This window comes from Aegilops tauschii, chromosome 3 (assembly GCF_002575655.3).
Source record: "Aegilops tauschii subsp. strangulata cultivar AL8/78 chromosome 3, Aet v6.0, whole genome shotgun sequence".
NCBI lineage: Eukaryota > Viridiplantae > Streptophyta > Magnoliopsida > Poales > Poaceae > Aegilops > Aegilops tauschii.
In genome coordinates, this window is record NC_053037.3 from 608120884 (window position 1) to 608133654 (window position 12771).

At 46.2% G+C, this 12771-nt stretch overlaps 1 protein-coding gene across 3 annotated transcripts; it reads left to right on the forward strand.

Annotated features, from left to right (window-relative positions):
- Positions 1 to 7575: 7575 nt before the first annotated feature.
- LOC109786167 (pentatricopeptide repeat-containing protein At3g13880) lies at positions 7576 to 11816 on the forward strand. 3 transcript variants are annotated; one of them, XR_012205748.1, is made up of 6 exons: positions 7576 to 9261; positions 9440 to 10316; positions 10479 to 10688; positions 10775 to 10831; positions 11277 to 11388; positions 11518 to 11816. XR_012205748.1 is itself a non-coding variant. In XM_073511291.1 (3 exons), exons 1-2 carry the CDS (start codon positions 7628 to 7630, stop codon positions 10188 to 10190), a joined length of 2385 nt encoding a protein of 794 aa, XP_073367392.1. In that variant the 5' UTR covers positions 7581 to 7627; the 3' UTR covers positions 10191 to 10221; positions 10482 to 10616. The 3 variants fall into 3 exon arrangements, 2 of the variants coding, with proteins under 2 accessions (XP_073367392.1, XP_073367393.1); XM_073511291.1 differs by lacking the exons at positions 10775 to 10831; positions 11277 to 11388; positions 11518 to 11816 and having other exon boundaries at positions 7581 to 9261; positions 9440 to 10221; positions 10482 to 10616; XM_073511292.1 differs by lacking the exons at positions 10775 to 10831; positions 11277 to 11388; positions 11518 to 11816 and having other exon boundaries at positions 7581 to 9261; positions 9440 to 10221; positions 10479 to 10603.
- The last annotated feature ends 955 nt before the right edge of the window (positions 11817 to 12771 follow it).

Here is a 12771-nt window from a genome sequence, read left to right on the forward strand (position 1 = left end):
ATGCCCTAGAGGCAATAATAAAATGGTTATTATTGCATTTCCTTGTTCATGATAATTGTCTATTGTTCATGCTATAATTGTATTAACTGGAAACCGTATTACATGTGTGAATACATAGACCACAACATGTCCCTAGTAAGCCTCTAGTTGACTAGCTCATTGATCAATAGATGGTTATGGTTTCCTGACCATGGACATTGGATGTCATTGATAACGGGATCACATCATTAGGAGAATGATGTGACGGACAAGACCCAATCCTAAGCATATCACAAGATCGTGTAGTTCGTTTGCTAAGAGCTTTTCTAATGTCAAGTATCATTTCCTTAGACCATGAGATTGTGCAACTCCCGGATACCGTAGGAGTGCTTTGGGTGTATCAAACGTCACAACGTAACTGGGTGGCTATAAAGGTGCACTACAGGTATCTCCGAAAGTGTCTGTTGGGTTGACACGAATCGAGACTGGGATTTGTCACTCCGTATGACGGAGAGGTATCTCTGAGCCCACTCGGTAATGCATCATCATAATGATCTCAATGTGGCTAAGGAGTTAGCTACGGGATCATGCGTTACGGAACAAGTAAAGAGACTTGCCGGTAACGAGATTGAACGAGGTATTGGGATACCGACGATCGAATCTCGGGCAGGTAACATACCGATAGACAAAGGGAATTGTATACGGGATTGATTGAATCCCTGACATCGTGCTTCATCCGATGAGATCATCGTGGAACATGTGGGAGCCAACATGGGTATCCAGATCCCGCTGTTGGTCATTGGCCGGAGAACGTCTCGGTCATGTCTGCATGGTTCCCGAACCCGTAGGGCCTACACACTTAAGGTTCAGTGACGCTAGAGTTGTTATGGGAAATAGTATGTGGTTACCGAAGGTTGTTCGGAGTCCCGGATGAGATCCCGGACATGACGAGGAGCTCCAGAATGGTCTGGAGGTGAAGATCGGTATATTGGACGAAGGGTATTGGAGTCCGGAATTGTTCCGGGGGTACCAGGCTATGGCCAGCATGTCCGAAAGGGGTTTCGGAGGCCCCGGCAAGCGTTGGGGGGCCTTATGGGCCAAGGGGAAGGGGCAAACCAGCCCACTAAGGGGCTGTGCGCCCCTCCCAACCCCTCTCACGTAACCAGGAGAGGTGGGGGCGCCACCCCTAGGGCAGCCGCCCCTCCCGGCTTGGGGGGCAAGTTTCCTAGGGGGTGGGGGCGCCCAAACCCATATGGGGTTTCCCCTGGCCGCCGCCTCCTCCTCTAGATCCATCTAGAGGGGCCGACCCCCTCTCCCCTTCCCCTTATATATAGTGAGGGTGGGAGGGCAGCCGCAACCCCTGGAAAGGCGCAGCCCTCTCCTCCTCCGTAGTGCTTAGCGAAGCTCTGCCGGAGAACCACGAGCTCCATCACCACCATGTCGTCGTGCTGCTGGAGTTCTCCCTCAACTTCTCCTCTCCCCTCGCTGGATCAAGAAGGAGGAGACGTTCCCGGGCTGTACGTGTGTTGAACGCGGAGGCGCCGTCCGTTCGGCGCTAGATCGGATCTTCCGCGATTTGAACCGCCGCGAGTACGACTCCATCAACCGCGTTCTTGTAACGCTTCCGCTTAGCGATCTTCAAGGGTATGAAGATGCACTCCCTCTCTCTTGTTGCTAGCATCTCCTAGATTGATCTTGATGACACGTAGGAAAATTTTGAATTATTGCTGCGATCCCCAACACCGACTTCATGTTATCCTTTGAGCTGCTCACTTTCGTGATCACAGTTTGATTGTAGAAATTCATAAGGACACCCGGTACAAGTTTCTCAACAACCGGCAAGTCATTCAAGAGCCGGCGAAGCCAATCTGCTTCGACCGTAGCTATATCTAGTGTTGTGAGTTCTGCTTCCGTTGTTGACCTCGTTAAGATGGTCTGCTTGCAAGACTTCCAAGAAACAGCGCCACCTCCATGACTGAATACATAACCGCTCGTGGCCTTTATCTCATCAGCATCTGAGATCCAGTTTGAGTCACTATACCCCAAGCACCTTTGGGTGCCCGGTGTAGTGAATTCCATAATTTGCAGTGCCTTTCAAATAACGCAAAACTCTCTCTAGAGCTTTCCAATGCACATCTCCTGGTTTTGAGACAAACCGGCTCAGTTTGCTAACAGCAAAAGAGATGTCAGGTCTTGTAGCACTGACTAAGTACATAAGCGAGCCAATGATGTGAGAATATTTCAATTGGTCTCTAGCAATTCTTCGATTCATTCGAAGCAACACACTAGCATCATATGGTGTTGGAGAGGGCTTGCAGTCACTATAGCCAAAGCGACTCAACATCTTTTCCACATAGTGAGATTGAAGCAATGTAATCCCACCATCATCGTCTCTCAACAACTTGATGTTCAGAATGACATCAGCCACTCCTTGACCTCCTTAATAACATTCAGATTTGTTCCGAAAATCAGTATGTCATCAACATACAAGCAAAGGATAACTCCCTCGCCCCCACCATGGCGATAGTACACACATTTGTCAGCCTCGTTTACAACAAAGCCTGCAGCTGTTAAAGTTCTTTTAAACTTCTCATGCCACTGTTTAGGTGCTTGCTTGAGTCCATACAAAGACTTCAGCAACTTGCACACTTTTCCTTCCTGACCATCTAGTACAAACCCATCTGGTTGTTCCATATAAATTTCCTCGTCCAACTCTCCATTTAGGAAAGCAGTCTTAACATCCATTTGATGAACGAGAAGACCATGTGAGGCAGCTAGTGAAAGTAGAACTCGAATAGTGGTCAGTCGAGCCACGGGTGAGTAAGTATCAAAGAAGTCTTCACCTTCCTTTTGGGTATAACCCTTAGCCACGAGCCGAGCCTTTTACTTTTCAATAGTACCATCAGGCCTAAGCTTCTTCTTGAATACCATTTTCATCCTATAGGTTTGCACCCATAAGGACGATCAGTTATCTCCCAAGTTTCATTCGCCAAGATGGAATCCATCTCGCTACGAACCGCTTCCTTCCAGTAGTCAGCATCTTCAGATGCATAGGCCTCTGAAATAGAACTGGGAGTGTCATCTATGAGATACACAAGAAAATCATCACCAAAGGACTTTGCAGTCCTCTGTCTCTTGCTCCTAGTAGGAACTTCATTGTTCTCCTCCACAGGACTTTCAAAGTGTTCCATCGAAATGACAGGTTTGGTAATTGTAACTGGTTCCTGATTCGATGAACTAGGCATCTCCTGATTAGACGAGGTAGCCATATCCTTCATGGGAAAGATATCTTCAAAGAAAGTCGCATCATTCGACTCTATGATCGTACCGACATGCATGTCAGGTACCTCTTATTTTACAACCAAGAATCTATAACCAATGCTATGAAAAGCATATCCCAGGAAAACACAATCCACGGTCTTTGGTCCAAGCTTGCGCTTCTTTGGAATTTGGGACATTGACTTTCGCCAAACAACCCTAGGTTCATAGATAAGAGAGTTTTAATATTTTCTTCTCCCATCCTCGAATGGAGTTATCTCTTTATTCTTTGTGGGAACTCAGTTTAGGACATGACATGCAGTCAATATCGCCTCCCCCACCATGCCTTGGAGAGACCCGATGTGTCTAACATGGCGTTAACCAAATCAGTTAGAGTACGGTTCTTTCTTTCGGCCACCCCATTTGACTGAGGTGAATAGGGAGACGTCCTCTCATGGATTATACCATGTTCCGCACAAAAAGCATCAAATTCATTGGAAAAATACCCTCCACCACGGTCGGACCTATGCCTCTTGATTTTCCGATCAAGTTGGTTTTCCAATCCAGCTTTATAGATCTTGAAAAAGTTCAAAGCCTCATCCATAGATTTCAGAAGATACACACGACAGTATCTAGTGGAGTCATCAATTAACGTCATGAAATATTTCTTTTCACCTTTTGTCAAAGCACCATTCATTTCACATAGATCTGAATGTATGAGCTCTAGTGGTGCAAGGTTTCTCGTTTCCGCAGTCGTGTGAGACTTACGAGGTTGCTTAGCTTGCACACAAACTTGACACTTAGATCCCTTGACAGTGGTGAAACTAGGGATTAAGTTCAACTATGCTAGTCGCGACATGCAACCAAAATTAACATGACAAAGACGTGAATGCCACACATTTGATTCACTATTGTTGCAAACATGATTATCAACTTTATTGCAAACGTCTGATAAGGATAAACGAAGCAGGCCTCCTGACTCATAGCCTTTACCAACAAAAGTTCCATACTTGGATATTACAAATTTATTCGACTCAAAGACAAGCTTGCAGCCATCTCTACACAGAAGAGATCCGCTAACAAGATTTTTATTGACGGAGGGGACATAATGCACGTTCTTCAGCCGCACGATCTTCCCCGAAGTAAACTTCAGATCGACCGTGCCAACACCACGAACAGAAACACTTGAACCGTTGCCCATCAGCACGGTTGAAGTCCCTGTGGTCTGATAAGACGAAAACATGGAAATATCACCGCATACATGCACATTAGCACCCGTGTCAATCAACCAATCAGGAGAATGACATACTGAAAGAATAGTGGGAAATATACCATACCCAGCATCCTTCATGTCAGTGTCTCCAATGACAACATTAGCGGTCTTGCCGCCTTTCCCAGGATGATGCTTGTCATAGCGATTAGGGCAACTAGGAGCCCAATGATCAGGATCCCCACACACATGACAAACACCTTTCTTTTTGTCACTCTTCTTCTTGAAGTTCGTGTGTTGTACAGCCTTGTTCTTCCCATCAAACTTTGCTTTACCATCAAACTTGCCCTTGTTCTTGAACTTGTGGGACTGGAAGTTTTTCTTCTGTACCAGATTGGCACTAGATCCTCCCTCAATACCTCGAGCACGTATGTCCTTTCCTCTCGCCTTTTCTTCCACATCAAGAGTACCAATGAGATCCGGAACGGAAAACTCCTGTCTCTTATGCTTCAGTAAGGTAGCAAAGTTCCTCCACGAAGGAGGAAGCTTAGTGATGATACCCCGGCAACAAACTTGTCCGGTAGCATGCAATTGAAGTGCTCGTGTTCTCTAGCAAATGACTGTAATTCATGAGCCCGCTCAACCACGGAGCGCTCTTCAGTCATGCCGCAATCATAGAATTGCTCCATGATGTACAACTCAGTGCCGGCATCCGAGACCCCAAACTTGGCCTCGAGTGCGTCCCACATATCTTTTCCATTATCAATTGACGCATACGCATCAACTATGTTCTCACCAAGAACACTCAAGAGAGCAGCCTTAAATAGAGTATCCATTTTCTGAAAAGCTTGTTCCTGTTGGGCATCAAGCTCCCCTTCAGGTTTGCCAAGAGTGGCGTCATAGCAACTCATGATTTGAAACCATAAGACTGCTCTCACGCACCATCTCTTATAGTGGATACCCTCAAACATAGGAGGTCTCATGGAAGCAGCAAAACCACTTGGGGTAAAATTGCCTATTATAAGGTTTTTGGATTGTTGGAAATATGAGCAATTTACCAAATGATTTTATTAACAGAAATATTAGATAAAGCATGACTAATATAACAGTGACAAAACTAATCATGCGATCTGACTGAGAGAAGGTAAATAACATCTGCATATAGGAACTGTAACCAAGTTTCTGTAGAGCAGACAGTAGGACGAGTTTCATATATGAAGTAGGACCTAACAAATCTAGGCCAAACAACAGAACAAGGAACTGTAGCAGGACCTCTAATAGAAAGGGGAAGAACACGTACGGGGCAGCAACAACAGAAGCGTTGGACTTGGGGTCGGTGTCCTCGCCTGCCATGTCGTCGAGGAAGTCGTGGACGTCGGGGAAGAAGTCGTCGGCGACCGGATCGTCCGTGATGAAGCAGCCAGTAGTCGCACTGAGCGCTCCCCAAAAACCTTATCACCCTTCTCCCGTACAGGACTTAAAAGATGCGGTTTCGGAGGCCTACTGTCCCAACGTGCGGTGCACGCCGCAAGTCGGGATAGGGAAGATCGTAGCAGCAGCGCAATGCTCAGGAACTTTGTGGCAAGAGGAAGAGGATCTTCTAGTGTGTCTCTCTGGAGAGGAGCGACCTCTCTTATATAGGCACAACGGAGGGAGACAAAGTGAACAGGCAGCAAAACGTTTCAGCTCCCGTGTGACCGTTCGTATACCCGTCGTGCGTGGCAAAAAATTTAGACATCGGCTCATTCCTGCAACCCGCGTCGTGGCGAGGCGGGCGACAGAGGAGGAGCGCGCGCGGATGTCCTTGTTTTCATGCTCATACATGTGGGGAAAGAACCTCCCTTATAAAGAGGTCCAACTCCCTCTAAACTAGCAATGTGGGACTAAACTTTTGTAGTGTCCCTTGCCTTGCACGAATGGGCTAAGTGGGCCTCTAGAATTTATTAGGAATTTCTGAAATTGTTATTGGGCTGGCCCATAAATAGATAAAATTCCATCATCAACTCATATGTAAATTTCTTTCATATTTTGCATGCGGTGATGTTGAGCGAGTTGCAGGTTGTCTTACGTATATAAATATTTCGTACCATGCCTATAGGTGTTATTTTCCTACACATGTGAAATTTTTACACCATTGCAAAAAAAAAGAGCCACATCATGCATTCATGCTCTTTTATCTTTTATTCTATAGTGCAAAAAACATTTCACCGAAGTTAAAAAGTCACTGAAGGTACCTAAATAGTCGATCGCCACTAACTCTAATTCTTCCAACATGCATCGTTCTATATTATCAAATGTGCCATGTCATCATTCACTGAATCTATTTTGTAGCACATGCATACCCCAATTTAATTTTCCCATCTTCAATAGTCTAGGGTACATGCATACTCTTTCTTCACACATAACTACTTTTGAACATAACAGTTTTTGATTTAGATTATTTCATTTGTACAAAATTACAAAAATTAATCTTTAACATCCGCAACAACGCGCACGAAAGTCACCTAGTCACTATAAATTTTCTATCTTTTGCGTAAAGGATCAAATCTATTATAGAAGTTTATCGGGTGTACAGAACATCTCAAATATAATAAAAATTATACAGTGATTCCCACGACTGGATGATCACTATTGCCGCCAGAACGAGCCGTCGACGCTTCGCTGTCCCCGCTTCCCTACCGGAGCCGACTTGACCTTGTCGATGATAGCCACGAAGTCTTCGTGCATGTTCCTCTAAGGACCATCGCCCTGGATCCGTAGTCATCGCCGTTGAACCCTTGCATAGATCTGAACCACCTGACACCAAATCTCGTCACATGACGAGAAACCCAAACCTCACCGTCCCAACAAGACGACAGGAATCTACGTCGGAGCTCCGTCGACTACGTCCAAATGGACGAACTCGAGAATGATCGAAATCCGAAAGACAAACTCAAAGAAGAAGCGCTGTCATCTCACTTTCTTCTCAGTTCTTGTGCTCTATTCTATAGCAGATCTGGCATTCGGCTTCTACTCCCTCCGTTTGAGAATGTAGATTTTTTTTTTAACACTATACTAATGTCAAAAAACATCGTAGACGGAGGGAGTATTCTATAGCAGATCTGGACCACGAAACTTTGATCGGATGGTTCACAATCACTTCCTTCGCGGTTCGAACAATTCGCCCGAGACGAGACGGGGATGCCTCCGCGGGCGCCGCCGCCGGCGGCGTTCCCGTCCCTGGACGCCTACTACCTCCACCACCTCCGCTCCTGCTCGACGCCGCGCCACGCCGCCGCCGTCCACGCCCACGTCGTCCGTGCCCACCCCTTCCCTTCCCTCTTCCTCCGCAACACGCTCCTCGCCGCGTACTGCCGCCTCGGCGGCCCCGCGCGCCGCCTGCTCGACGAAATGCCCCGCGCCAACGCCGTCTCCTTCAACCTCCTCATCGACGCCTACTCCCGCTCCGGACAGGCAGACGCCTCTCTCGAGACCTTCACGCGCGCTCGCCATTCCGTGGGCGTCAAGGCCGACCGGTTCACGTACGCGGCCGCGCTCGCCGCGTGCTCGCGGGCCGGGCGCCTGAGGGAGGGCAAGGCCGTGCACGCGCTGGCCGTCCTCGAGGGGCTCACCGGGGGCGTGTTCGTCTCCAACTCGCTCGTTAGCATGTACGCCAGGTGTGGCGACATGGGCCAGGCGAGGCGGGTGTTTGACGCCGCCCAGGAGCGGGACGACGTCTCGTGGAACGCGCTGGTCTCTGGCTACGTGCGTGCTGGCGCGCATGATGACATGCTCAGGGTGTTTGCTCTGATGCGCCGTTCTGGGATTGGCTTGAATTCTTTCGCTCTTGGCAGTGTCATCAAGTGCTGCGCTGGCAGCGATGACTCTGTGAGGGATATTGCCGCGGCCGTTCATGGGTGCGTGGTGAAGGCTGGGTTGGACTCCGACGTGTTTCTTGCGAGCGCGATGGTTGACATGTATGCCAAGAAGGGCGCATTGAGTGAAGCTGTTGCGCTCTTCAAGTCGGTGCATGATCCCAATGTGGTTGTGTTCAATGCCATGATTGCGGGGCTGTGTCGTGATGGGGCTGCTGTCGGTATGGATGTCCTGAGAGAAGCGCTATGTCTGTATTCCGAGGTGCAGAGTCAAGGAATGGAGCCTACCGAGTTCACATTCTCCAGCGTCATAAGAGCTTGTAACTTGGCAGGTGACCTTGAATTCGGAAAACAGATACACGGGCAAGTGATCAAGTACTGTTTCCAGGGAGATGACTTCATTGGGAGCCCACTCATTGACCTGTACTTCAACTCTGGCTGCATGGAAGATGGGTTCAGGTGTTTCAGATCTCTTCCGAAGCAAGATGTCGTCACGTGGACAGCGATGATTTCTGGGTGTGTTCAGAATGAGCTTTTCGAGAGGGCACTGACCCTGTTCCATGAATTATTAGCTGCTGGACTGAAACCTGACCCTTTCACTATATCGACAGTGATGAATGCTTGTGCCAGTTTGGCTGTTGCAAGGACTGGTGAGCAGATTCAGTGCTTTGCCACAAAATCTGGATTTGGTCGGTTCACTGCCATTGGAAACTCCTGCATACATATGTATGCTAGATCAGGGGATGTTGATGCTGCAGTCCGGAGGTTTCAGGAGATGGAATTACACGATGTTGTGTCTTGGTCTGCTATAATATCAAGCCATGCACAGCATGGCTGTGCTAGGGAGGCTTTACGGTTTTTCAGTGAAATGGTAGATGCAAAGGTGGTGCCAAATGAGATTACTTTTCTCGGTGTCCTTACTGCATGTAGCCATGGAGGATTGGTTGATGAGGGACTCAGGTATGTCTCTGTAATTTTCAATGATTCATACAGACATCTTGATCTGAAAAAGAATAACTGTACATGGGTCGAACTTTGAGATCTTTTGTGTTGCTGGAGTGCGTCTTACTGTCTTGTAGTAGAGTTATACTTGTTCGGTTGTTCCTCATTTGTCCATTCCTTTCATGGTCTCATGCAGGTATTACGAAATCATGCAAGAGGAATACGCGTTGAGCCCAACCATCAAGCATTGCACATGTGTTGTCGACCTTCTTGGTCGAGCTGGGAGACTAGGTGATGCTGAGGCTTTTATAAGGGATTCAATCTTCCATGATGAACCTGTCATCTGGCGGTCTTTGCTAGCATCATGTCGTATCCATCGAGACATGGAGAGAGGTCAACTTGTTGCAGATAGGATAATGGAACTACAACCCAGTTCCTCAGCATCCTATGTAAATCTCTACAACATTTACCTGGATGCTGGGGAGCTCTCCCTAGCTTCAAAAATTAGAGATGTGATGAAAGAGCGAGGCGTGAAGAAAGAACCTGGTCTGAGTTGGATTGAACTAAGGTCTGGGGTTCACTCTTTTGTTGCCGGTGACAAGTCCCATCCAGAGAGCAACACAATATACTCGAAACTGGCAGAGATGCTTTCCAAGATTGATAAACTGACAGCCACTGATACTTCCGGCACAAAGTCAGATGACATCACTAGAAACGAGCAAAGTTGGATGAATTGGCACAGTGAGAAACTAGCTGTGGCATTAGGATTAATTCATTTACCGCAGCCAGCACCTATACGAGTAATGAAGAACTTGAGAGTCTGCCGTGACTGCCATTTAGCTATGAAATTGATATCGAAGAGTGAAAACAGAGAAATAATCTTGAGAGATGCGATTCGCTTCCACCACTTCAGAGATGGCTCATGTTCTTGTGCGGATTACTGGTAGTGGCTACTATGCTAGTGCAGTGGTTCCGAAGGTGAATCCTTGAAGATAAACCTGACACGTTGGCATACCTATTGAGTTACCACAGTTAGGAGTGAAAAAACATTTTTCAGCAGAGGCCCAGGGAACGTAAACTTCTGAAGCTTTATAGCCTATAAGTTATTCAGGGTGTACGGTGCCAGTGTGGTGTTCTGATTCTTTAAAAAATAGTTCTCTGTATTGCTTTGCTCCCATTTAGGATTAAAATCTGTAGGTGCTTGCGATGATTTAATCCTATTACATTTCTGCCAGCAGGAAGAAAGGCGCCTTCAACTCCTCAAAAGCGGCCTCCTCCAAACTGAATGGTTGAGTCCACTGAACCATCTCCAAGGAATCGGGCTGATTCTCCAATTCGTCATTGACCAGATCCATCCCCTGCTAGGCATGTTGACAGAAGACCAGTATCTCCAATCAGAAGATGTTCTCTCCTTCACCGCCTACAAGGCATACGTCGCCAATGCGGTGAGTTTTAGAAATTTCATTCTTGTATCTAGGGTATTGTAATATACGGAGGACTTGCTGACAGTAGTCTCGCAATTGCCACCTAGGTGGGTTTGTGGCAGCTCACCACCTCGTAGATACTCACCTGGGCCTCTTAGAAGGTGGTAAGTCAATATAAGCTTGTTTTATTACTTGAGTTTCTTGTATAGATCGCTTATGTGCAATCTGTGTACCTTGTCCAGGAATACAATAAGTATGCTATACATGGTTTGAGACCTCTGTATACTACAGTATAATTTACTCTGGTCTGATGTGTGCCATGTGGCAGGAAGCATTACCTTCAGTTACGGACAGCATTGCCTTGCCATGTTTTTACTTCACTATACAATTTTGCTCATGATCATGTCATTATTGTGTAAGAGCTTATTGCTAATACCTGGACATTTGGATGGGCAAGTCCATTACCATGTGCCAGTTATCTTGGTTTGCTAATTGTTTCACAGTTTTCTGTGTGTTGGCCAATTGGTGCTGTTCTTGTGTTGTGTCAGAAGGGCGTAGTTAACTTATCTTGCTTTTTCTTGCGGGTGGAACTTATCTTGCTTTTATTAGCTGGTTAAGGAGATTGACGAGCCCTTCGAGAAGGTCACCACCACCACCTCCTCCAAGTCGTCATAGTCGCTCCCCTCCTCTTCACTCGCACCAGATCAATTTCTCCATATAGGTAATGAAATTGTTGCTGCCTCTCTGCCTTGTAATTTTTTTGTTTTTGAACAGACTCTGCCTTGTAAATCTTCCAACGGAGCCCATCTCCTTTTGTAAATGATATACCTAATTCTCTCCATGGTAGCAGAACCAGAGGACTTCCTACACTGGGGCTGGCGTGGAATGTGAGATTCATCCAAGTCTGCATCACCCAGTCCTCCGAGGAAGGTGAGTGCAACATGTGTAGCGGTTTGTCTGGGAAAACAGGAGTATTGAATGCTTGCTTGTGTTTTGTTGGTCATGCGATGCGACCTTAGAGAGCATCAAGGAGCCGCAATCCTAGAAGGCCAGTGACTCTTTCTGGTTTTCTCGTGTTTTACAAGAATAAAATAAAACACACCAATGTATGTATCTACGGATCTTGAAAGAATTGTTTTTCTTCTGAAACTAGAAGGAGCATCTCAAGCGACAGTGGGAGTAGCAGCGCCCACCTTCCCGGAGGCATAGGTACTCGAAGGAAACTTGGGGCAAACTGGGGATATCCCGGCCCAAAACAGGCCTGCTAAATGGCTCCGTGGGGATATTTTTACAGTCTTGTTGAAGTTACTAACAGCAAAGTACTCAAAATAAATGATGCAAACTTATGGAAGTCGTAGACCAGCTGACATGCAATGAATACAACTACTGGTTTCTTCAGCAACAAAGAGTTGATGGAGGGGTTAATACTGCATGACACAAGCATGGTATAGGCTGCATAATGGCAAGATATCATGTCCTTATAAATTCAACCGCCCAGGACAAAACTTTGTATCCAAGTCCCAAATGGTTACTATAGGAACAGAGCAAAATAGGACTCTTAAATGACAGAAAATGGACATTGCCAAACTTGTACAAAGTATACAACGCACAAAATAATCCAAGGATCAACGACAAATGCACAGAACTGGGAAAGAAACTGGACGTGAATGCATTGTTTAGTGAGCAAGTGGAAAAATATAATAAAGAAAATAGTTCATGACAGCAAATCTAGTTGTTCTGACGCCATACTAAAGAGCACATTATATACAGTATCGCTTAATAATTAGTAGTTGTCATTCACCAGAAAGTTTGGAAACAGTAAACAACTAAGAATGTGAAATGGAAAGTATGATAAGAATACAGAGGCAAAAGAGTCGTGTTCAATCGTGACATATATAAATAAGCAGCAGGATGAGTGTAACATAGACATGTTAATTGGTAAGTACTCATGAGAATTACCCAGTGGTGCTAATTACGGTTCAGTATACTACTCCTTCAGGACACCATGCAGAAAATTTAGCACAGACTAAACAACATCAATGAGCACATTCTTCTTCTCAAAGAAAAGTGTGAATTGTTATAGCATAGATCATAACTGTTTCCA

What these genes read in the sequence shown, in the direction of transcription:
- LOC109786167 (XM_073511291.1), top strand. Translation starts at nt 7,628, where the DNA reads ATGCCTCCGCGGGCGCCGCCGCCGGCGGCGTTCCCGTCCCTGGACGCC. An exon ending in TTGGTTGATGAGGGACTCAG is followed by an intron (nt 9,262 to 9,439) that starts GTATGTCTCTGT and finishes GGTCTCATGCAG; the next exon opens with GTATTACGAAATCATGCAAG.